The following is a 22432-nucleotide window of genomic DNA, read 5'->3' on the forward strand; positions in this document are numbered from 1 at the left end:
TGCGGCCAGACCGCCGGCGGACCCCCTCCCCCCTCACTCAACATGGCCGCCTCGGCGTCAGGCGGCCCGGCCAATCCGCGGGGCGGGGCCATGCTAGATGAGGGCAAGAAGCTCGGGGGGGGGGGGGGGTTTTAAACGGTGACGGCGGGGTGCCCATCTTTGATCAGGGCAAGGGGGGCATCTGACCGAGTGAGGCCCGGGCGGCCATCTTGAGTGAGGGCAAGATGGCCAGGAGGTGGCAGCAGGGTGGCCTTTGCCTAGGAGCGGGAAATGTCGTGGCTCTGAAGAGCCATTTTCGGGAAGCTCCAGCTCTTTGGGCACATGTTGTGGGCAGCTGCCCACCTTGGGGACAGGCGGCAGCGACGGAGGGTCGGGAGAGAGCTGCACGGCAGGGCCGAGGCGCCGCACGAAGCGCTCCGGGGTCTGCGCGTCCCCTGAGGCACAGGGCCCACAGTGGCCTCCCTGGCCTTGAAGGGATGGGGCAGAAGGGACGCGGTGGCAGCAGCCGTCCATGGTACAACCTTACGTCTGTCTAAACACTGCTGTGGGGATGCAGGGCTTCACGCTGCATCGCAGCAGCGTCCCCTCGACCACAGACCGACTGAGGCAACCTCACGCAGTGGGTCTCCTCCAGAGCCGAGCTCTGGTCGCTGCAGACGAAATGCTGGCCCACCACGAAGTGGTTACGCCGCCGCACGTTTGCGCGGTGCCAGGAGTGTCGCAGGGCTTTTCACAGCGCTGTCGTTTCAGTGCAAAATACCAGGGTATTGATGCGGCGCAACCCAAAAAGCCTGCAAAACTGCATACCGCCGGTCCGGATTTAGGGACCGTGCATGCTGACACTAAAAAGCACAGGCTGGCTGATAAGTCAGTGTTGTCTGTACCCCAACCCTTTCCACAAAATAAATCCTCTGAGTTATCCTTCGGTGCCAAATTTTGGATTTTACCAACCACAAAGGACATTTGTAGTTGCAACACACTACTTATATTTACCTCTAAAGAGCGGTATATGGTACAAATGCTCTATCAACACTATTCTTATAATTTCTGTTTTATGTAGGAGGAAACTGAGTCACAGAGCCAGAAAGCACTTGGGTACGTCCAGCTATGACGAACGTGGAGCAAAGACGAATCCAGCCTCCTTTCCGGCAGGCGTTGCCGCTCCGTACCAACAGCCAAGAATTACCTTTCCAAACACATAGCTGTCAGCCCAATTCCTATTCAGGCTCCTCGGTGCCAAGACATTTCAGCCCCACCTCTGGGCTTGACCTTGTCCCGCGGGGCAAGGCACCAGCGCAGGTCCCAGAACAAACCCTGCGGGTTGTGCAGGACTCAGAGGAGGCGTCTGCGCTGCCTCGCCGTGCCGTACCGGATCGCCGCAGCGTCATCCCTTTGCAATGTAACTGTCCTGCTGTTGGCATTTGAGCCGTAAGAAAGTGAAGTCACTCGTAGTCGTTACGTAGGTTCCTTCAGCATCTTTCAGCCAAGTCTTCCAAAGCTCTTCACAAACACTCGTTAATTAAAACTCATAAATTGCAAATTGCGTAAGAGGCATATGGGGATCTCTTCAGCACCAAGACGAAGCCGTCTCTTGAGCAGGATGTTGCAGGTGATTAACACCCTATACCATTTTCTTTTTTAATATTATTTTTGCTAACTGATGCTTTTTGATACATTTTTGCACATATGCCCAGAGGCTGGTTTGAGGAAGTCTTTTCTGCATAATGAATTGACTTATTTAATTGGCACATAATAGGTTAGTAATGGACTAAATTATTTGAAAGGTGAGTAAAGTTAAAAGAATGGGATGAATCAGTTACGGGCCACTAAATTAACATCTTCTATCAAAAAAAAGGTTTGCCTCCAGCCATCTATGAACATGTGTAATAACTTGCATCGTAAAGAGAACCCTAATGCAACCAGTCTGGTCCTCCAGTATGTGGCACACAGATTTCTTTTCATTTCGATGTGATTTGGTGTAGTCAAAAGGTTTGGTTTTGCAGATCAAGCTGTAGGTTTGGGACCCTGACTTGTACAACACACTTAGAGACACCAATGTTGCATGAAATCTGAGACCCATTTAAATGACTGATAAAGCTTTCACTGCTATCACTAAAGCTGAATTTTCACCCAGTTTCTTTCCACAGATTTATGGTATTGTACAGATCACAGGTATCCTCAGTAAAACAGAATCCAAATTATAAAGCCCTCATTTTGTGCCTGCAAAGCTCCAAATGATGGAGACTTTATATTTAATTACACTCTATTAAGTTCTTGAATACCATGATTAGGAGCAGGTAAGTTAATGAGACAGTATATCCATCTGTCCTTCAATTGACATGTTGGGCTTGAAGCAGGATGCAATGTATTAAAAAATCGTGGCCTGATGGGCTGACTACATTGCAATCCGGGGTAAAATTCCCATGGAAGTCTGGGTTCTGGGTCCTCTTTCTGACCTTGCACACTGGTCTTTTTCTGCAGCCATAGTAACACAAACCAGTAGATCAGTCTTCAAGCTTCAGTCCAACTGGACCTTTCCCTGCTGGGACACCCAGTCTCTGCAGACGGCACAATCAGCTGCGACATGACAACTGCTCCCACAACGAGGTGAAGCTGCCAGAAAGCTGCCCAGCTGGCAGGGGGGTTTTGGTGCAGGTATAGTGCGGGCTTCCCCCGTCGCACCAGACGAGGAAGAACTTCCATTTTGCAATTAATTTTCAAGCAGCAGCTCCTTTTTCAAAAACCTCATCCAAAACCCGTCAGTGTCATTGGGACGATTCAATTATGTCGGTGTCGGATCCCAGATAACTGACGAAATCGCAAGCTACAAGCATGTTTGGCCTGAACCACATTTCCCAGGCTGAAATTTTCTCCCCGTTTTGGGATCATGCAGAAGGGCTGAAGCTCCAGTCCGCAGCACGTCAGTCAGCCTCGGACCCTGGAGGGCTGAACTGGAAGCATGAAAAGCAGCAGGTTCAGGAGCTTTTAACAGAACATGACAGTTTAATTAACTGAGCAGCCAGTTGAAATATGACTTCAGGACATAGGTTGGCCAACATCAAAGAAGCTGGGGGAGGCCTCCCCCAAATGAAAATATACAAAGAAAAATGAAATCTCCCTAGTTCCTCATTGCCTAGTGATTTTGCCATCTCTCCAGAGAGAGGAAAATAAACAAACTTCAGTATTTGCAAAGATGTAAATGGGATGTGCTGTTTGGGCAGAATTAAGAAATCACAAGGCTTTGTGACAGCTTGGCATCTTTGACTCAGCTAATTAACCAAAGTGAACCTCTCTGTTCAATTACAGCGGTCAGAAAAACACACGTTTAACAAATCACGATACAGGTCATTTCCAGTCCTTTGAGACAGGAACAGGCTATTCATTTAGTTACGTGGTTTTATACGGTGTTGGGATCCTAGGTCATGAGGAGACTACTAGCTACTTTGGAAATACAAATAATAAAAAGTTATCTGAATATGGGGCTTAAGAGCCTGGATCTTTTTTCTGAAATCAGGGTAATAATAGCCAAAATATATTAGGAGTCAAAGATGTCTGCACAGAAACACACTACAACTGAAAAATCATATACTCTAAACATTGCCATTATCACTATTAAAAACATTATAGATGATTAATGAAATGGAAATAATTAAACATCTTAGCCCAACTTGAAAAGTAAGCAGTAAAAATATTAGTCACGAAGAACCCAAGGATAAACGGAGTGGGAGAGCGTAGCAGGAGCGATGCAGGACGTGTAACGGGGCGCAGCGGGGTGCCGGGGAGCTGTAAAATCGGGACGTGATGCCATTGCCGGAGAGGTGCTCTCGCACAGCTTCAGCTGGAGTCGTTTTTTCCCGTGTCTACAGGAAAACAGGCGGCTACACGCACACACAAAGCTCACCAGCAGTCCCAGCGCGGCTGACCCCAGCCCGCCAGCCTCACCGGCCGCAGGAGGCTCGATGCTGCCTTCGCTGCCATGCTGAGGAGTTCAAAGAAGGGAATTATCCCACATTACAGCCAGGCAAAAATTAGCTTTTAAAATCAGTTTTCACTCTCAGCGTCTCCTTCCCACCTGCGCAGGGAGCGAGTGTCATCCCCCCCCACCGGCCACGACGCCACGGGGGCCTCTTAGCGTGAGCTGGGGCCAGGGGCTCCCGTCTGCCCCACGGCGCGAGCGAGTGGATTAAAACTGACCTTTGACGTGAAATACAGAACAAAGTGACCAAAAAAGGCCTCCAGCAGATAAAGAGCTGCGTCGGGGACCTGCAGTTTCACCAGCTTCTGCAGCTCTTCCCCAGCCCTGATGCTGCCGCATGGGGCTGTTCCTCACTGCCCCTTCTGCAGCCGGTTTTGCCCTGCTTTGGACTTATTCTGGTTTGCTGAAAATAACCCGGCTCCTCCTTGCCTCTGCCTGCCCACGCGGTGATGTGCACCTCCTCGCCACAGAGGACCCGCTCCCGTTCACAGTGTTATTTCCAAGTCCACGGTCGCTAACAGCATCGTAAATACTTGGCTTTTATAACAAGTGGCAAAAAAGATCTGGTTTCAACTACTACCTACCTTTTTCCATTTATGTTTTTTATTTCCTCTGGGCTTTTCTAAATGCCCCAAGGCGTACGGGAAGCGACACCCTACGTGGCGGTGGGCAGGCGTTTCCGCAAGCCGGGGAGCCCGGGAAAGGACGAGCCTCGACGCTGCTTCGTCCCTTCGAACGGCTTTTCTGGAGGTCACGGGGGAAAAAGCACGCACAGCGTTTTTAAGTGCAAGAAGGAGACACGCGAAAACTCAAGCATGTTATCCAGCCGCTTTGGCCATGGATTCAGCTGCGAAATGATCTGGCCGTGCGGCTAAGCGGGGCTGGGCAGGCCGGACCCGGCGCCCGGCAGCAATGTCGGCGCGCACCAGGAGAGGGGGCCAGGCCCCCGGCTGCGGAGCTCCCGGCTGCTGCGCCCGCTTCACCAGCCAAGTCCCGCACTTGGCCTCAAAGGGTGGAAACTGGGACGCCACCAGCCAGGGAGCCCCAAATCTGAGGGGAAAGCGGCTTTTTTTGCCCGGAGAGCTGCCTGAGCGCTCCTTGAGCGGCGTCAGCGCTGAGACCCACTTGGGGACACCGGGGCAGAGCGGTTTCTTGCCTGATCCCCGTGTGGTTATTTCAGGGTGTCAGGGAGGGACGCCAGCTCCGTGGGCCTGGCTCTGCCCGCCGGGCGCGGGGGGGTCCCCGCTTTTACCCTCTCCGCACTCGCAGCGCTGCGGAGGATAAAATGAGCAGCGGCCGGGGGGGGCGAAGCCGCAGCAGGGCTGCGCGACCCGCTGCGCGGCCCCAATAGCCGCAACTTTGGGGAAGGAGCCGCGTCCCCGCGGGCGGCGAGCACCCCCCCCCGCCGCCCCCCCCCGCGGCGGGTGTCGCGAGCGCGCCCGGCCTCAGCCGCGCCCCGCGGCGGCGGCGCGCAGGCAGCGCGCAGGCAGCGCGCAGGCGGCGCGGGCAGGGCCCCCGCGCCTGGCCCCGGCGGCCGCGCCGGCCCCGCCGATGCTGTCGCGGCCGGGCGCGGAGCGGGGCGCGGGGGCGGCGCGGCCCGCCGGCTCCCTGCCCCGCCGGCCGAGGATGTGCAGCGGCGTGGGCTGCTTCTGGGCGCTGCTCTCGGCGGGGCTCCTGGCCGCCTGCGCCGCCGCCTTCCTCTCGCCCGCCTGGCTGCTGCCGCCGGGCCGCGCCGCCGCCGGCTTCGCCTTCGGCTTGCTCTGGCGCTGCGCCGAGCCGCCCCGCGGCTGCCACGGCTCCGCGGGGCCCGGCCGCTTCGCCGACATCCCCTCCGGCTCCTGGCAGGTGAGCGCACCCCCGCCCCCGGCCCGCCCCGCGCTCCGCCGCGGTCCCCCGGCATCCTCCCGACATCCCCCCGCATCCCTCCATTCTGCCCCGGGCTCCCCGACATCCCCCCGACATCCCCCCGACATCCCCCCGACATCCCCCCGCATCCCTCCATCCTGCCCCGGGCTCCCCGGCATCCTCCCGACATCCCCCCGCATCCCTCCATCCTGCCCCGGGCTCCCCGACATCCCCCCGACATCCTCCCGATATCCCCCCGCATCCCTCTGTCCTGCCCCAGGCTCCGCAGCATCCCCCCGGCATCCTCCCGGCATCCCCCCGCATCCCTCCATCCTGCCCCGGGCTCCCCGGCATCCTCCCGACATCTCCTCTACATCCCCCTGACGTCCCCCGGCCGCCCCCCACATCCCCCCAGCCTGCCCCGGGCTCTGCAGCATCCCTCCGGCATCCACCGACATCCCCCCAACATCTCCCTGCATCCCTCCATCCTGCCCCGGGCTCCCCGGCATCCCCCCGACATCCCCCTGCATCCCCCCGTCCTGCCCCTGGCTCTCCGGCATCCCCCTGACATCTCCTCAACATCCCCCCTACATCCCCCCTCCTTCCCCGGGCTCCCTGACATCCCCCCCGCATCCCTCCGACATCTCCCTGGCATCCCCCCGTCTTGCCCCGGGCTCCCCAGCGTCCCTCCAGCACCCGGCTACCCCCACCCCGGGCTCCCCAGCATCCTCCCAGCATCTCACCGTCCTGCCCCGTGCTCCCGGCACACCCTGAATCCCACCGGCATCCTCTCACCCTGCTCCCCAGACCTGGCCCGGCATCCCCTCAGCATCCCTCCATCCTGCCCCCGAACGTCCCCTGCATCCCCCCGTCCTGCCCCCGAGCATCCCCTGCATCCCTCCATCCTGCCCCCGAGCATCCCTCCATCCTGCCCCCGAGCATCCCTCCATCCTGCCCCCGAGCATCCCCCCGTCCTGCCCCCGAACGTCCCCTCCATCCCCCCGTCCTGCCCCCGAGCGTCCCCTGCATCCCCCCGTCCTGCCCCGTGCGTCCCCCCGTCCTGCCCCCGAGCGTCCCCTGCATCCCCCCGTCCTGCCCCGTGCGTCCCCCCGGCCCCGGGGTGCAGGTGCTGCCGGGACGTCCCTCGGGTGCTCGGGGCGCCGTGCGGCAGCCTCCCGGGTGGGTGCCTCGGTGCGGGTGCTGGCAGCCCGGGCTGCCTGGACGCGGCCCCGGGGGGGGGATCCCCAACCGGCCCGGGGGCACTGGGGGCCCTGCTAGGACCGTGGCGGTGCGGGGCAGCCGGGGTCCCGCCGCGCTCCCCCCCGAGCGGGATGAAATCGGGGCAGAAATGGGTCGGCTTCGGCCTCCCTCCTCGTTGCGCCCAGGTTCGCTCGGCACCAACGCCGAAACCGAGCCTCCACGGCGCCGCTCGCCCCGGCCTCCCCTCTCCCGCCCTTCTATCCCTGCGGTTTCGCCGCAGCTTCCCGAAACGGAGGAGCTTGGCTTGGCTCAGGGTTGCTACGCGGCCGAAATCCCCGCGCGAGGGATAAACCCCGGGGGGGGGCCGTGCCCGCGCCCGCACGCCGGGTGCTCAGGCGCCGGGTTTCTCGGGCTGCCGCGAAATCGCGCTGTCGTCTCGCCCGGGAAGCGGGGTCCGTGCCGGACTGCCGCCGGAACGCTGCCGGGCTCCTTCGCGGTGGCATTAAAGACGAGCAAGTAGCTTGTGCTTTGCAGAGGGAAGCGCTGGCTGCACAAAACCCTTCCCATTTCCACAAGAACGTGCAAAACCGATGCCGTTTCTAGAACTTGGCCTTCGATCAGCTGCTTTTGCAAAATGCAATTCAGATAAACGCGTCCAAGGAATAACAAACTTTAAAGATAAGAAAGACGCTCCGCAGTGACTCATTTAAGCAAGATTCGACCAGGCAGAGCCTCGGCCACCCAACAGCCTTTAAAAAGACGCTAGACGCAGAGCGTAGCCTAACACAAAGCCTGGGAGCTTCTTGGTCGGGCTGTGGTCAGAGGGAATAATGCTGCGGTGTCGAGCGGCATGAGTCTCCTTCCTGGCACGAGCGGGGAAAAACGGAGCGCTCTTGGCTCGCAGACCGCGTTTCCGACCTTCCAAGCCATCCTGCGGGCAGCTCCGCTGAAGGAAAGCCGAGCGCTCGCCTTCGCTCGGGCCTAGGAGCTTCCCGCGACAGTCACCAGCTTTTTGGTGAACTCGTGGAAGCCGCAAGCCGGCAGAGCAGCGGGGCGGTGCCCAGGGCTGGGGGGCTCAGCAAGCCAAGGCCGAGGTGGGGCTCGGCAGCTCTTCTGGTGGCCCGTGGGTGACATCTGGGGGGATGTCAACAGCACATCTGGAGGGGATGCTGACAACACATCCCATAAGGATGCTGACGGCACATCTGGAGGGGATGCTGACAACACATCCCATAAGGATGCTGACGGCACACCTGGAGGGGATGCTGACAACACGCCCCATGAGGATGTTGGCAGCACATCTGGAGGGGATGCTGACAGCACATCCCATAAGGATGCTGACGGCACATCTGGAGGGGATGCTGACACCACTCCTGCGGAGCATGCTGACAACATATCCCATAAGGATGTTGACAGCACATCTGGGGAGGCTGCTGACAGCACATCTGGGGAGGACGCACACCTGCGGCGCGCGGAGGGGCAGGAGCAGAGGCGGCCGGGATGCCCCTTCCCCGGGGACGGTGCTCTTTCGGCTGCGTGAACGGCGCGCTGCCAAAGCCACCAAAGCTGCCAAAGCCGCCAAAGCCGCCAAAGCTGCGACCGCGCTTCTATGCAGACCCGGGGAGGGGGCGGGGAGCGTTCAGCTCCGCAAACGATCGCTAATGCCGGTTGTGCGTCTGCACTTGGGGGATTATGTTAATCATCCTACAAATGATGCTTTGAATCATGTCTGGAGGTTAATTAACGTGCCTTTCTGCTCTTAAGAGGGCCTTCTCGGCTGCCTGCCCGTGCTGCTGCTTTTCTGCTCCCCTCCGTAATCCCAGCGCCGCTTTCCGCCGGCCCCGGCACCTTTAATTTAACCCTGTCGGCTCGGCACAGCCGCGGCGGTGCTGGGGACGGCAGGAGCCCCTTGGGAGCCCGCGCGGCCACGAGGAGCCGTCGGGGCAGGATCCGGCCCAGCGAGGGCTGCAGGGGGCCGTGGGAGGGGGTGAAACCGCGGCTGCCCCCGGGCACCGGCGGCAGGGCTGGGCGAGATGGGCGCCCTTCGGGCTCGGAGGCCCTTCGCGCCTCGCCGAGGCTCTTTCGGGGTGACGTGGACGTGCAGAACAGCGCTTTACCCTGCGCTAACCTCTCCTTCCCTTAGTCATCCCCAGCCCTGGGAAGGGCGTTGCTGCCCCCCGCACGAGCCCCCGCCGTCCCGCGGGGCTCCCAGCCGCCGCAGCGCCTGCGCCACGTCCAAACTGGGGGGCTGCTGTTAATCGCAGTTTATTACGCTGCGTAAAAGCGCATTACGGCCCCCCTGGGGGCCTGCTAAATTGTTTGGGGATAAATGATTCATCTCCCGGGGAGCAGCAAACACGACGGGTTTTGCATCTTTTGCTGGCGGGAGGGAGCTGCTGGGTCCCTGCCCCGGGTCCCGGTGCATCCCGCCTCTCCCCGGCCGGTCTCCCGCATTTCTGCAGCAACGAGCGGCCCCATCCGAAATCCTCCTGGCTGGGCACGCGATGGACCCCAGTTATTTCCCCCCGTCTATTTTTGGTCCTCGGCCACGTCCTGTTTCCCGAACCGCTTCCGCTCGGGATGCAGCAGCCGGCGGGAGGGAGGGAGGCACCGCGCCGCGGCGGAGAGGCTTTCGAGCCGATGCTGGCCGGTATCGTCGCTCCACCAGCGAAGTTTCTCCTGAAACCTCGCTGCTTTTCGCAGCAAGCCGCTGTTTGGGCTGGGGGCACCACGGTGGCACAGGGCTGTTTCCCAAAAAGCTCCCAAAAACTGAGCGCGCAGCGAGAGCCTGCCGGCAGCCAGCAGCAGAGCAAGGAGCTTGCTCCTCCAAGGCTTCTCTACGTGGGGCTCCCGTTCCCCTTTTTTAATACTTTTTAAAAAATATATATATATATTTATATATACATACACACACACACGCACACACACCGGTTCCCACGGGATGCCCATCACCGGGCATCCACTGCCGCCCTTGTAAACGCCAAGGGCAGGATCCCCACAAAAAGCGGCTCTTCTTTAAATATAGCGCTCATCCGCGTCGATCCGGCCTTTTCTCCCAGCCCAGCGGCCCAAAACCCACCCTGGCCCTAAACCCACCCCGGGCCCCTGCGCCGCGGCCTCTGAGCCGGGATTAGCGGCGCGAGCCGCTAATAGCTTGTTGCCAGCGGGAGCTGCGAGTTTCCAGGGGATTGGCGCTAACGTAATTAAGATGAGCCTGGATCGTTAAAAACAACAGGCGCCGCGCGGGGAGGAGCGGGGCTGCTTCCCGCGGCCCCTTCCGCTGGGATGTCCATCCCGCTCGGTGTTTCCCGGGCCCCGTCACTTGTCTCGGTGGAGCTCGGTGGCTTTGAAACCCTCGAAAAGGGGCGGACGGCCCTGTGCCGAGCACGGGGAGAGCCCAAAGACCCCGTTTTTTTGATATATAATATAAAACGTGGATACAAGGGCGGGAAGGACAGGGTCAGGCCGCCTGGCTCGTGCTGCGCCGCGGCATCTCCGCATCCCGGGATCTTGCCGGGAAGGGAGGGCGCAGCATGGGTGGCCTGGCTATGGGCGCTTGTTGGGTTTGTTCCTGCAGGAACCGCGGTGGCCCGAGAGCTGCAATTAAGGGAGGAAAAAAAGAAGGAAAGAAAGGAAAAAAAAGAAGAGCAGCATCTCTAGCTCTGCTGTCCCGCGGGGACGCATCGGCTCCCGCACACGTTATGACGATGGGGCTCGTTGGGAAAAGCGGGACGAGGCCCCTATCCCGGCTGCAAAAAAGCCGATGCGGCTTCTCCGGCCCGGCGGCATCCGTGCACGAGCCCCTTTTGGCCAAAGAGTGGCATTTTCCGCAGCCTTTGGCAGCAAGCACGGGGGGACGTGGCGGGGACGTGGCGGTGGCACTGACGCCCGCGTGTCGTTGCAGGCGAGCGCCGTGCTGTGCGCGGGCGGCTGTGCCCTGCTGGCCCTGGGCGCCCTGCTGGCCCTGCTCGCCGTCCTGCTGCCCGCCGGAGCCTGCGAGAGGCGAGCGTGCATCCTGGCCGGCTACGTGCAGACCGCCGCAGGCAAGTGCGGGGCCCGCTCGGGGCGGGGGGCACCGGGGGGCGGGTCCCCCCCATCCGCGTGCGGCTCTCGCGGAGGGTTTTTTTTGCATTTCCCGCGGGGCCGAGCTCGTTCCCGCGGTGGTGGGCGACAGCCGGCAGCACCCCGACACCCATGGGGGGATGCCCAGGCTGCAAAGCTGGAGCTAAAACTCCCCAATTTGCCCAGAATAAACTCCCTTAATCAGAAAAGCCCTCCCGGCTTGCTGGGGGAATCCTCCTATGCGGCCTCCCGCCGCTGATCCCGGGGGAGCAGATGGCCGGAGCTGGTTCCCGCGGCCGGAGCCGCTTAGCACCGGCTGCTGGGGCTGAGCCGCCCGCCGCGGCCCTCGGGCCCCTCGAAGCCGCTTTACGGACCCGCGTTATCGGCGCGGGGCGACGGGTTCACGGATACCTTCCCGTGTCGGGCAGCGAGGCCGTCCAGGGGCTTCGGCAGCATCGGACGGGCTGTAAATGAACCGTCAGCTAAGTGTTATCGACAAGTGAATTCGCTGGTGCATTTGCTCAAGCTAATGGTTTTCTTTAAAACCACGCGGTGCAAGGTGGCCCCGCGTCAGCGGGACCAAGCGGCTGAATCGGTTTGGGCTCGGCAACGACAGCCCTGTCGCTTGGCTCCCGCGGGCGCAGCTGCCGAAGCTGCACGCCCGCGTTCGCCTTTTTGTCGCGTGACCCCAAAAAGAGGCTCCAGGGCGAGCTGCAGTGCAGTTAAAAGCAGAATTTGCAGCGCCATCGGTGCTCACCAGCCCGTGTGCATCCTCCCGTGCCGCTCTGCTCCCCTTTTCCCGTCGCGCAGGATCCCGGGAATCGCCCATGCAAGGCCAAACCGAGCCAGACGACGGCCCAAGAGCGGCCCGATCCTGAGCACAGCCCCACAGAGCAAAGGGCAGCCAGGCTCGGGCTATGCATTTAGCACTTTTCTGCTATTTTTGGAGGTCTGAGCCATGCCCTTTCCGGCTGCAGAAGGAATAAACCCCACGCAGACAAGACAGAGCACTAACCGCAGCAGCCGTCGTGCCACCAGGGCCCGGAGAGCCGGGGTAACTGCGCACGTGATTGCGGATGGCTGCTGTCAACCCCCGAGAAAATAAACCCATCCAAGCAAATCGCCAGAGCGCGATCCCTTACGAAAGGGTAAACGAGCAGCAGGGAGAGCAAAGACGGACGCGGGAGCGTTCGCTCACCGTTACACCACGGGCAAAGCCAAAGCCGCCCCGAGACCCCCAACCTCGCCCAGCCCGGCCCCGGCTTGCTGAGGCTGAATTTCGGCCGGCCCCATCCACCCCGGGGCTGGCAGCAGCCGGGCGAGACCCAAAGCGCTGGATCGCACTGGGATGCTGCTGGGAAAAGCCGGGTGTTGGGAGCGGAGCAGCGCTTTGCTGGTGCCCCGCGGCTCGGCGGCCGCCTCGCGACGGCTCCTCTCGCTTCGGAGAGCGATTTCCCGGCCTCGCTGTGACAGAATGAGAACAGCCAGGAGGAAAACGGGGGGGAAAAACCAACAACAACAACAAAAAAAGCCACTTATGCAATTCCCTTCACCTCGTCTCACCCCCTGGGCAGGAAGCGCCAGCGTCCCGCTGACGCCGAAGGGTTGTTTGTCCAAAAAACGACCCTGGGACTCGGAGGAGGATACCCGGCTGCGGGGAGAGGGGAAAAGCAGCACCCTGCGTCCGGGCATTGATTTGGATTCAAGGCAACCCAGAGCTCCCCCCGTCCCCGGTTTAAAAATAGCATCCGGTGCCGGCGCGCGGGCGGCTGCTCTTCCTGCGGCCGAAACGCTTTCCCGCGAAAGCTGGCGTTCAGCGCTGCCGGCTTCGTCGTGCCCGTCTCGAGCAGAAGGCCGTTTGCAGCACGACGCGCTGCTCATTTGCTTAGCAAACTTTGCGAGGCAGCAGCGACGCTGGCGCAGAGCCGATGCAGGGCCGCGACCAGCCGGGCGGCCGCAAATGAAAGCCTCGGTGCCCCGGCACCTTGCCAGCACCCCGACGGCTCGCAGAAAACCAGGGACCTCTTGCATGGTGCCAAAAAAAAAAAAAAAAAGTTTAGATGTATATCCCATTTTTTCAATATGCCCATAAACACAATAAAAGTGCAGTTTGCAGAATAAGCACATCCATTAGAAGTGTAGAAATCCAGCTGCCACGTTTAGTTTTCTCCAGCCCCGCAGGAAGGCAGGGATGCCGGCAGACTCCTCGTAAGGGGGGCTGCAAACGGGACCAAGCTCGACCCAGCCACTTCTGCCCCTTGCCGCCCAAAACGCGGCCACGCGAGCGTCTCCGCGCTCGACCGACGGCTGACGCAGCTCCCGGTGCCGCCGAGCCCTACGGGGAGCTGTAGGCAATTGCTCTTGCTGTCGCAGGTGCTGCGATTTTTCATGCCCCAATTTAGGAAGCACAAGAGAAGTGACAGAAAACATTTTAAATGATGGGCAAGACCCGCGTTACCTAACCGCGTCGGTAGTTAAGCCTCGCAACCGAAAGCCGCCGCGATGCTTTTCCGACGGCACCACGCTCGCTGCCGAGGTCCACGACGGCGGACTCGCGGGGTGCAGACGCGCTGCGCTGCGGGACTTGCGTCCTCCTTGCTATGGCACGAATCACATTTCCACGCCACGGCTGGAAGTGGCGCAGACTTTTCCCTTTGGGGAAGGCAGCACGCGAGAACACGGCTCCTCCTTGCTAGGAGGATGCATTTTTCTCCCTCCCCTCGTCCGGGCTCCTTTATCATGTTATCCAAAACCTGGCAGCCCAGTAACAGCCGGGAACACGAGACCATTAGCACCGTTATTACTTACCGTCTTTGCGTGCCCAAGACCATGCATCGACCCCCTCGCTGTTGCTCTCCACCGAGCTCGCCCCCCTGCCAAGCTTGTTTTTAAAACCCCTGTCAGCTGCGAGGCTGCAGATGGCCACATTTGCATCAAACAACTTTTAAATTATCATTCAAATTAGATTAGATTGGGAGCAGGATGAGCTGCTCCTGTAGGACCAGGCGCACAAAGGCAAGTTAACGAAGGTCACATTTGCACCCGGTGGAGAGCAGGGGACTGGGTCACGCCTGGCACGTGTGCCACGACAACAACGTGCTTTTATAAATAGGGGTGAATTAGTGCTCGGTGCGGGATGACTCCCGCTCCCCGGGAAGGCCGGCACGGGGGAGCTTGGCAGCTTGCGCAGCAAGGAGCTGGGATGGTCTCGTGCACTGGGATGCGTCTGGGCCGTGCGGGAACGGCCAGCTCCCAGCGCTGCTCCCTCCTTCGCGCCGGGACACGGAGGCAGGACGGATGGCACTAAACCACGGGGCCTTTCTCCAAACAAGCATCCAGTCCGCGTGCTTCTGGTGGTCATCACCTCACTTACCTGCACAACGTTTTGTGCGTTTTGCACTGCATTTGCAGCCGTCTTTGAAAAACCGCCCTTTAATGGCTCGGGCGACATCCATCATCTTCACAGCACCGCGTTGTCACTACGACACCGTGGGAATTAACCACGCTTATTTCTGCATGCTGAGATGAAAAACGCAACCGGTTGGGCTTGCCAGCCCCCGACTCCGGCCGCTTTCCGGCCTCAGCTCCGGGCACCCCGGGCCGGGCCGGCGCTGCCATCAAGCGCCCCAGCAAGCCAGCGCCGAGCCGGGGCTTTCGGTCACTGCTTTTCCACTCATCTCCCTGTGCTCAATACTGCACCTCATCTGCAACCACTTCAGGCCACAGCACATGTTTCTTCCAGAGAAATGAATTTAGAACAGGGAAATAAATAGCAAAAATAAACACCAGCTGCTCCTTAGTGCCTCGGATCCTGTTTTCACGCATCTGCTGTTCCACACTCAGGTGTGAACTCAGACAGTGAGAGATCAGAGAAACCTGTGAAATCCAAGCGTAATAATTGGCAGGGCTTTTGGCATCTGGAGATGGTTTTTGCAAGCAAAAGCTTAAGGGCTGCTGCTTTGCTTCCTCTCTTGAAGAAAAGCGCTAACGCCCTCACCAAAAGGTGCTCATGCACTTGCTTTAATTAGCTGCAGAGGAGCGCGTATATCCAGCAAGGCTGCTCAGAAGGGACTGCATCCAGGATTTTGGGAAGCAAGTGTTATAAAATCCACCCAGCACGAAGAGTGCTGTGTTTCTGACAAACTCGAACCAAAGCGAGTCTCAGCTGAAAGCAGGAGGAGCTGATAATCCCTTGCAACAAGAGGCACCCGGTTGGGTTGCAGAGCTGCAGACCCTGCCTAAGTGGGTTAACCCTTGCAACGGGCCCCCCCGGAAGCGGTGATGGGCCTTCGCACGCTCTGCGAAGAGCATCACTCAGATTTTTTTTTTTAAAAAAGCAATCACACGGTTAGAAAGCTGAGGAAAGTCCTTTTGATCTCAGTGGCTGATGGTCTAATTCGCATCGGCCCAACTGAGAACCATACCCAGACCTGAACGTGCTACTGCCGGAGAGCTTGTGTGACAGCACCTGAGAAATTGTCTGCAGCAACTGGCATTAAACTGTTTTACATAATCCATTCATAAGATATGGCTCATAAATAATAGTGGGAAAACAAAATGTCAAGCCAAACTGATTAAAAAACAAGCTCGAGAGCTGCCTTACAAATGAGAGGCACAATAGAGGCTCCGCGGTGAATGGTGATTTACTCGCTGGCACATAAACCAATTTATTTATCAATAGCTGAAGTCAAAAGATTATGCAAAATGCAAAAATAACAAAGCCGAGGATACGTGGCTAGGAGGAGTACGTTATCGCTGTGGCCCGTCTGCGTTGAGTGGAGGTCTCGGAGGCTTTGGCTTATCCCGGATAGCTGCCGGAGCGCTCCCCGAGGGAAGGCATCTCCCATCAGGCTGGGGAGCCGGCGCCTGGCCTCGGCACCCGGCGTCGGCAGAGACGGCCCCGGCGGCTTTGCGGGAGCCGACGTCTCCCACCGCAAAGCCCTGCCGTGCCGCGTCCGAGCATCGCGCATGGGCTGTGCCAGCTGCTCCCTTGCTCCTACCGGTCTTCACGGGAAGATTTTCCCCCTTGAGATGCTCCATTAGGAAGTGCTGATGCAGAAGCCATCAGAGCCATTAGAAGTCCAGGAAGCCTGTAGGGCTGCTGTGTGCTCTCCCGCGCTGGCTAAAGAACCCGGATGGCCACGAGCCACGTGTCGGATGCGGCACGTTATCCCGCGCTGGCTGGAGATGCGTTTCTCGCTGCAGTGTCTCATATGCAACGTGGTTTGGGAAGGCGAGAGGATGCAAGCCACATCTCGCAGGCCTGGATCACGAGGCGCCTTTGAATTGTGTTACCCCAAAGTGACAGCTGTGGAAGACGCACAGCGAGTGAAGGCCAAGGAGTTTGACCCAAAATACACCTTGACACCTTGCAGCAGGACCGTCTTGAGCCCACGGCCTTTGCCCTCTCGTTGGTCGTGAACGATTCATTCCCCCCTAATGGCTGCATCAAACGAGATGCCGCAGTTACAGCGAGGTATATATTATGTTGAAATTGAAGATCAGCGATACCAGAAATCCTAACTACCTTGTGTGTTAGCCAGAGTGAGAAGTCGCATATGATGTCGCAGAGCATTTTGCAAACTGGAATTAACGCGTGAGTTACACCATACATGCAGAGGGTTCCTTCGGGTGACGCCACGACAGAGCTACTGCCAAGAGACAGCAAGGCCCAACCGCTCTGTGCGACCTGGAACGACGGGGGCTTTACCAGAGCGGACTTTGGCCAGGACACAGGACTCGTTTCTCTGAACTAGGGTCAAGGTCGACTCCAGCTGCCTTTGTCAGAATGGTTGTCTGAACCAGGCTCGCAGTTTGTGTATAGCATAGGGAAAAATCCTTTGGAAACTTAAGTTTCATGAAGAGCTGAATCTTGGCTTCCTATCTGATATCCAGCAAGAATAAAAAAAATAATAAAAAAACCCAAGCTGCTTACCTTGGCCCATTTATCAGTACTGAGTCAATGGGAAAGCAGCAACTTAATAGAAACCAAGTAGTTTATGAATGTCTTATAACCCAGCCAACTGTTGCGACATGTCATCCTTTATTAGCAGTTATCCTTGAACCCTTGCTGTGTCATCCGCCTTTGTTTCTCTTTTCATATTGACGCTTTGCAGCTCTTCTGCATCACCAAGACCAGTCATTCTCTTCTGTAATCTGCCATCGCATACTTTCCTCGGTTGTAACGTCAGGGGATCTGTCACTGGCATGGCTCCGATTTCAATTCCCCGTGTCGTAGTAAGAGGAAAGCACCATTCATGCATTTTTGTTTATTAATTCAAATAATAGATTTGGTATGCAGCAGGGCTGACCGATGGTTAGATTTATCAGAGCGCTAAATGCGTGCCATCCTATCTGACTCCAAAAATAAGTACGTTTTTTCTTTAAGCTGTGAGTTGTGGCTGCTCTATCGACACGCGGCGTCTCGGGAAAGCCACGCTTGACTTGCGGCTCTACGCGTCACGCCGCGGAGGTCAGCCGCCGAGCATGCCAGACGCTGTTTGGGTTGCTTAACGTGGCTTTGCAACGCGGGCATCCCACGGCAGGAAACTCCCCTGAACGACGAGTCCGATGTGGTTAAACAAAGCCGTTTCTGAAACGCAGAGCTCCAAACGCAGGTTTCCCCACGCACGGTCCATCGGGGCGGGCGCGAGCAAGCCTCTGCTCCGACGGCTGCCTGTCTGGGGGACGCGGTGAACGCCGGCTCGGTGAAAGAGGTGTCGGGCAGGTCGAGAGGCGAGACGGACACGGTGCCCTGGAAATGCAAACCTTTGTTATCCGGTCGCCAGGGGATTTCCTTTCCTACGTGGAAAAATGCATGGTAATGCCATAGCAACAACAAAGGACCAAACATAGCAGGACCTCTCCCTGCCGGTTAAGGCTTAGCAGGCCGGATTTTGTAAAAGCCTGCACTTCCAGGACGGCTATTTTGCTTGGAGTAGTAGAAGCAATGAAAATCAGAGCTAAAGGCACAAGAAGCGATGGCAAAGCAGCCGCCCCGTGCAAGCAAGCCGGGCTGGCGGGACCGGCACCCGCTCTGCTATCCGGTTCCTGCACAGGGCTGGCACCGATGGCTTTTGCAAACGTTAAATCAACGCGATTTAATCAACATCGGGCTATAATCGTGACGGGGATGCGGCTGTCTTATACTGCCACTGGTTTCCCCGTCTCTCCCTTTGAATCACCAAAGTCAGATGGCATAAGGCAAAACGGCTGCGCTAATTAGGTGAATTCTCTAATAGTTTGATACATGTTGAAATTGTTTCACTAGGCATAAAAAAAAGAAGTAACACGAGATTAACACTCCGAGATGGAGAGCAGCTGGGTTCAGCAAACAGCTTGGTTAGACAGCTCGCTTCTGCAGGGCTTTGCAGGGTTATTTCCCCCTTTGGATTAATCTCCTCGCCTACAGGATAAGTATTTTTCCGACCTGCCAGCGGAGACATTATTAATAGTTTCTAATTCTTTAGTCAGCAGAACAATAAGGCAGATGCGTGCCTGGGATTGGGCAGGGGAGGCCTTTACGATCCTCCAGCATCCCTTTAAATTCTCCTTCTGTCACTTGCAACAAAACAGGCACTTTTTGGTATGGGAAAGGCATGGCACACAAAGCGAGAGGGAGAACCAGCCTGCCGCCTTTAAATGCCGAGCTGGGATCGGATTTATGGGGTTGTGGCTAAGAAACAGAGTAACAGCTGATATGTTCTGATGGGAGATTGGGAAAAAGTGGATGTATTTCATGGTATAATACAATGATTAGTGATCTTAAAGAGGGAGTAAATGGACTTTTTTTTTTCTTCATTAAAAAGCCATTTTCTAATGGAATGGGTGGGAGGAGCCGTTGACTTGGTAGTGGTAAATGACCTGCTCACAGGTGAATAATAATTAATGTGCATTGAAACAATCAGTGCCAACTTGACAGATAGCTTAGATCTGACCTATAATATTTGGCATCAAACCTCATTTCTATGCATCCTGCTTCGCGCCTTCTATCTCTATTACCCAGTGCATTTGCTTGGCTGAGAGCAGCCTGATTGCTGCTAATCTTCCCGCCTGTAACCTAATGCTCCCTCTTTAAATGAGGTCCCCATACTGTCGATAAAGAGCCATCGCGCGGGCTTATCTCCCGCCTCTCCAGAAGCGAGAGCGTGAAATCCGACTTCTCAATTAACCTGCGCTGAATTAGAATCTTTATGATCAAATTGGCTGATGTGATTTTTTTTTTAATCCGGGCTGCCCGAAGCTCGGTGAGAAGCAGGGCTCGCGCGCCTTACCCGCGTCTCCCTCGGTGTGGCGGATCGCTGTGCTGAACGCGAATAAGAAGCCATTTTTCTGTCATTCTTACAAATTGCTTCGCTTTCTGAAATTTTCAGAGGAGGGATGCACATGGCACCGTGCTGCAGAGAAAGCAACAGACATGAGATCGCTTATGCACAGGGCAAAATAATGGACGTTTCAGAGATGTTGCAAACGAAGGCGGGTATGGCATAGATCTGCCTGTAGGACAGGAGCCAGACCTGCCGCAAATTAATGAAAATGGTTATTTAAAGTGTATTTTGAACAGATGCAATACTATACATTGGCATGTAAGAACGAAGACATCCAAAACCCAGTATCCATGCGTCTTCTGCATGTTGTCCAAAATGTCCTTTTCTGAATAAAATAATCTATGGCTCACAAATGCCACCTCGCACGTGGGACTCTCCAAGGTTGGGGAAAAAGCAGATCAGGGACTAGTCGGAGTGGGCTGACGGCGGGGGTCTCGTGTCCCGGTGCTCAGCGTGCCTGCGGCTCTGCTCCCGCGCCGGCCCGCGGCCGGTGGTGACACCCGAGTTGGGGACCCGCTTCCCGGCACAGCCTGGAGCTGAAGCAGGGCTTCACCTGCACAATAAGGCTTGCGCCAGTTTCTTGGCATTCTGCATGGATAAAGCAAGGAGTTTAGATAATGTTTAACTAGAGACTGGATTTAAGGTCATCAGAACATCTCCTACATTAAAAAAGCATCTCATTAAGATACGGATAGCCAAAGCAAAGAGATTCAGAGGCTAAGCGGAGCCTCTCTCATGAGCGCTTCACTTTCTTGCTGCCGTTGAGTTTTGCCAGGAAGGGCCCTGGCAGCAGGTCCTGCTCTGATAAACGCGTTTCCGTTTAAGCTTCCACCTGGAATTACCCGCGGTGTGAACACAAGGACCTGGACAGGTTATAAGCAGCCAGATACTCCAAATATTCTTCTCGTTCAAACCAGGCTGCAGAGTTACAGCTATGTGGAGGGCTGATCTAGGCTATTAACTCTTTACCTGGAGTGAGAAAGTCTCCACTAACACGCACAGCGGTACCAATTAAGTTATCCATCTCCCATTACAGATTAAGGCATAAACTAAAACAAATGCCATAAAATAAAAAGAGGACACAATACAAATGCTTAGTCTATACTTTATGAAGGAGTGAGGATGTCATAGAAGTGTGATAGGAAGGATGGAAGGAGCCCAAAGTACCAGTAAAAGTCAGAGATAATTCCTGGTGAGCCACAGGACAGCGGCAGGCATGAAAATGAGAGCGGACAGGAAACATGAAAGTCAGTAAGAAGGAAAACTTTGGGGTGAAATAGTATAGATGAAAAATTAGATTATAGATAGAGTTATGTAGAGCTCTGAAGGGATGTGGCTATGAATAAAGGTTTTTGGTGTTCACTTAGAAAAGTGTTCTGCACACTTTCAGCAGAGACGCTGCCTGGAAGAGTTCTCTCTCCTGAAGAATATGGGTGAATAATGACACTGCCCTGTAATGTTGCTTTTTTAGGTTGTTTTGCTGGTAGGGAAAGATTCTTCCTGATCTTTACCCTTTGCACATGGAGCTGCCCATCAGGAGCTGGTGCCTGAGCACAGGCTTGTGCTGACACCCACGTGGAAAATGCACTGTAAAACTCCAGCTCAAAAGCAAATACCTTTTTAAAAAATACTCCCTTGCTGGAAATGTATTTCAACAAATGCTTTCTCCTCCACCTAGTGTTTTTGCTTTCCTTGTTAGAGTCTGTTAAAATTCACATTATTTCAGGACCATTTTGTAACGTTTGCACCTCCCAGTCAAAAGGCATTAGGGTAATCTATGATGTAAGAGGCTTTTTTAAGAAAGTCCTTGAGTCCTTTTGCTCTAAGGACAGCAGGCCTCATTAAAGAGCTGCACGTACGGCGCAGGCTGGCAACGTGCAACACACGCCTGTGCTTTGCGACAGCCCTGCAGACGACCCCCGAGCACAGCCGCGACGGGCACCGGGGCTGCATTTGGGCTGCAGAAGGAGCCCAGATCCCCAGACTGGCTTTCCCCCAGCGCTTGCGGTGCTGTCTCCCTTCGCCGCTGCATGCATCGCTGTGCGGTTCCAGCCGAGCCTGCAAATATTCCCTGGGTTGTTTTTAACACGGGACACACGGGCACTTTGGGAACACGGGGTTAAGTTGTTTTGATGCAAACAAGGAGCAAAGCCTTTCCAGAAGGGGTTTTCAGAACAAGCACATGCATCAAGAATACATGACAAATTACAGACAAAAAGAGGATATAGTAAGGACAGAGCAGTCAGCCCAAGGCCAGAGCAGCTCCAAAGTGCAGCATGTCACATACCTGAGCACAAAATCCCGCTCGAGAGGCTCTTAAAAGGCTGAGCAAACCCAGCCAAGCACTTGTTGTCCCATGAAGCTGCTAAGAGTTCAGCTCGCTCATACAGAGGTGAAACGGTCCAGCCGCAGTGCCCAGGCACGCAGGGGATTAACTAAGACTTTGCAATTTGCCATTGGAAAATCCAGGCTCCAAACTTGTCTGCAAATCACCCCACCGCGGCCGAGGGGGCAATCCTCGACAGGTCCCATCCTCGACGGGTCCCCGGCCGCACGCAAGTCATTTCATGAAATACCGTTCCTCCGGCTACGCGTATACAGAGCGCCCAGCTTCCAGGCTCCTGAATTAAAGCTGTAAATTTGAGCTCAAAGCCGAAAGAGGCTGGACCAGGTGGCAGGTACCTCTGTGACACTTGCTTGTTACGAGCCCCGAGATGCTGCTGCTGGCAGGAGGCATTAAATCAAAGCACACAGAGCAGCCAAGGCAGGAACCAGCCTTGCACCCAAATTTAAGTGTCTCTGCCCAGTGACAATTACCTTAACGAAGTTAACCTGCCCAGCAGCTGGCCAGCCCCTTGGCAGGCCCACAGCTGCCCACGCTGCCCCGACTGATGTTTAACCCTTTGCATCGTTCAGGTTTTTGGGTGGATGCATCTCGCGCATCCTTCGGTTACGCCGTGGGTCCCCGGCCCGACGGTGCAACTTGGGCTTTGCAATTGCTCCACTCGTTCCTTCGTTATAG

The 22432-nt window shown here is 56.6% G+C and overlaps 1 protein-coding gene across 1 annotated transcript in view; it reads left to right on the top strand.

The window, feature by feature from the left end:
• The first annotated feature begins 5426 nt into the window (after positions 1-5426).
• The window catches only part of LHFPL7 (LHFPL tetraspan subfamily member 7), a 33975-nt gene continuing 16969 nt past the window's right edge, over positions 5427-22432 (top strand). Inside the window, exons 1-2 of the mRNA XM_064523186.1 lie at positions 5427-5821; positions 10926-11064. Coding sequence (XP_064379256.1) covers positions 5528-5821; positions 10926-11064 — 433 coding nt within the window. The 5' untranslated portion in view covers positions 5427-5527. The remainder of the gene's footprint in view (positions 5822-10925; positions 11065-22432) is intronic.

The sequence above is a fragment of the Dromaius novaehollandiae genome, chromosome 19, assembly GCF_036370855.1.
Source record: "Dromaius novaehollandiae isolate bDroNov1 chromosome 19, bDroNov1.hap1, whole genome shotgun sequence".
In the NCBI taxonomy this organism is placed as follows: Eukaryota; Metazoa; Chordata; class Aves; order Casuariiformes; family Dromaiidae; genus Dromaius; species Dromaius novaehollandiae.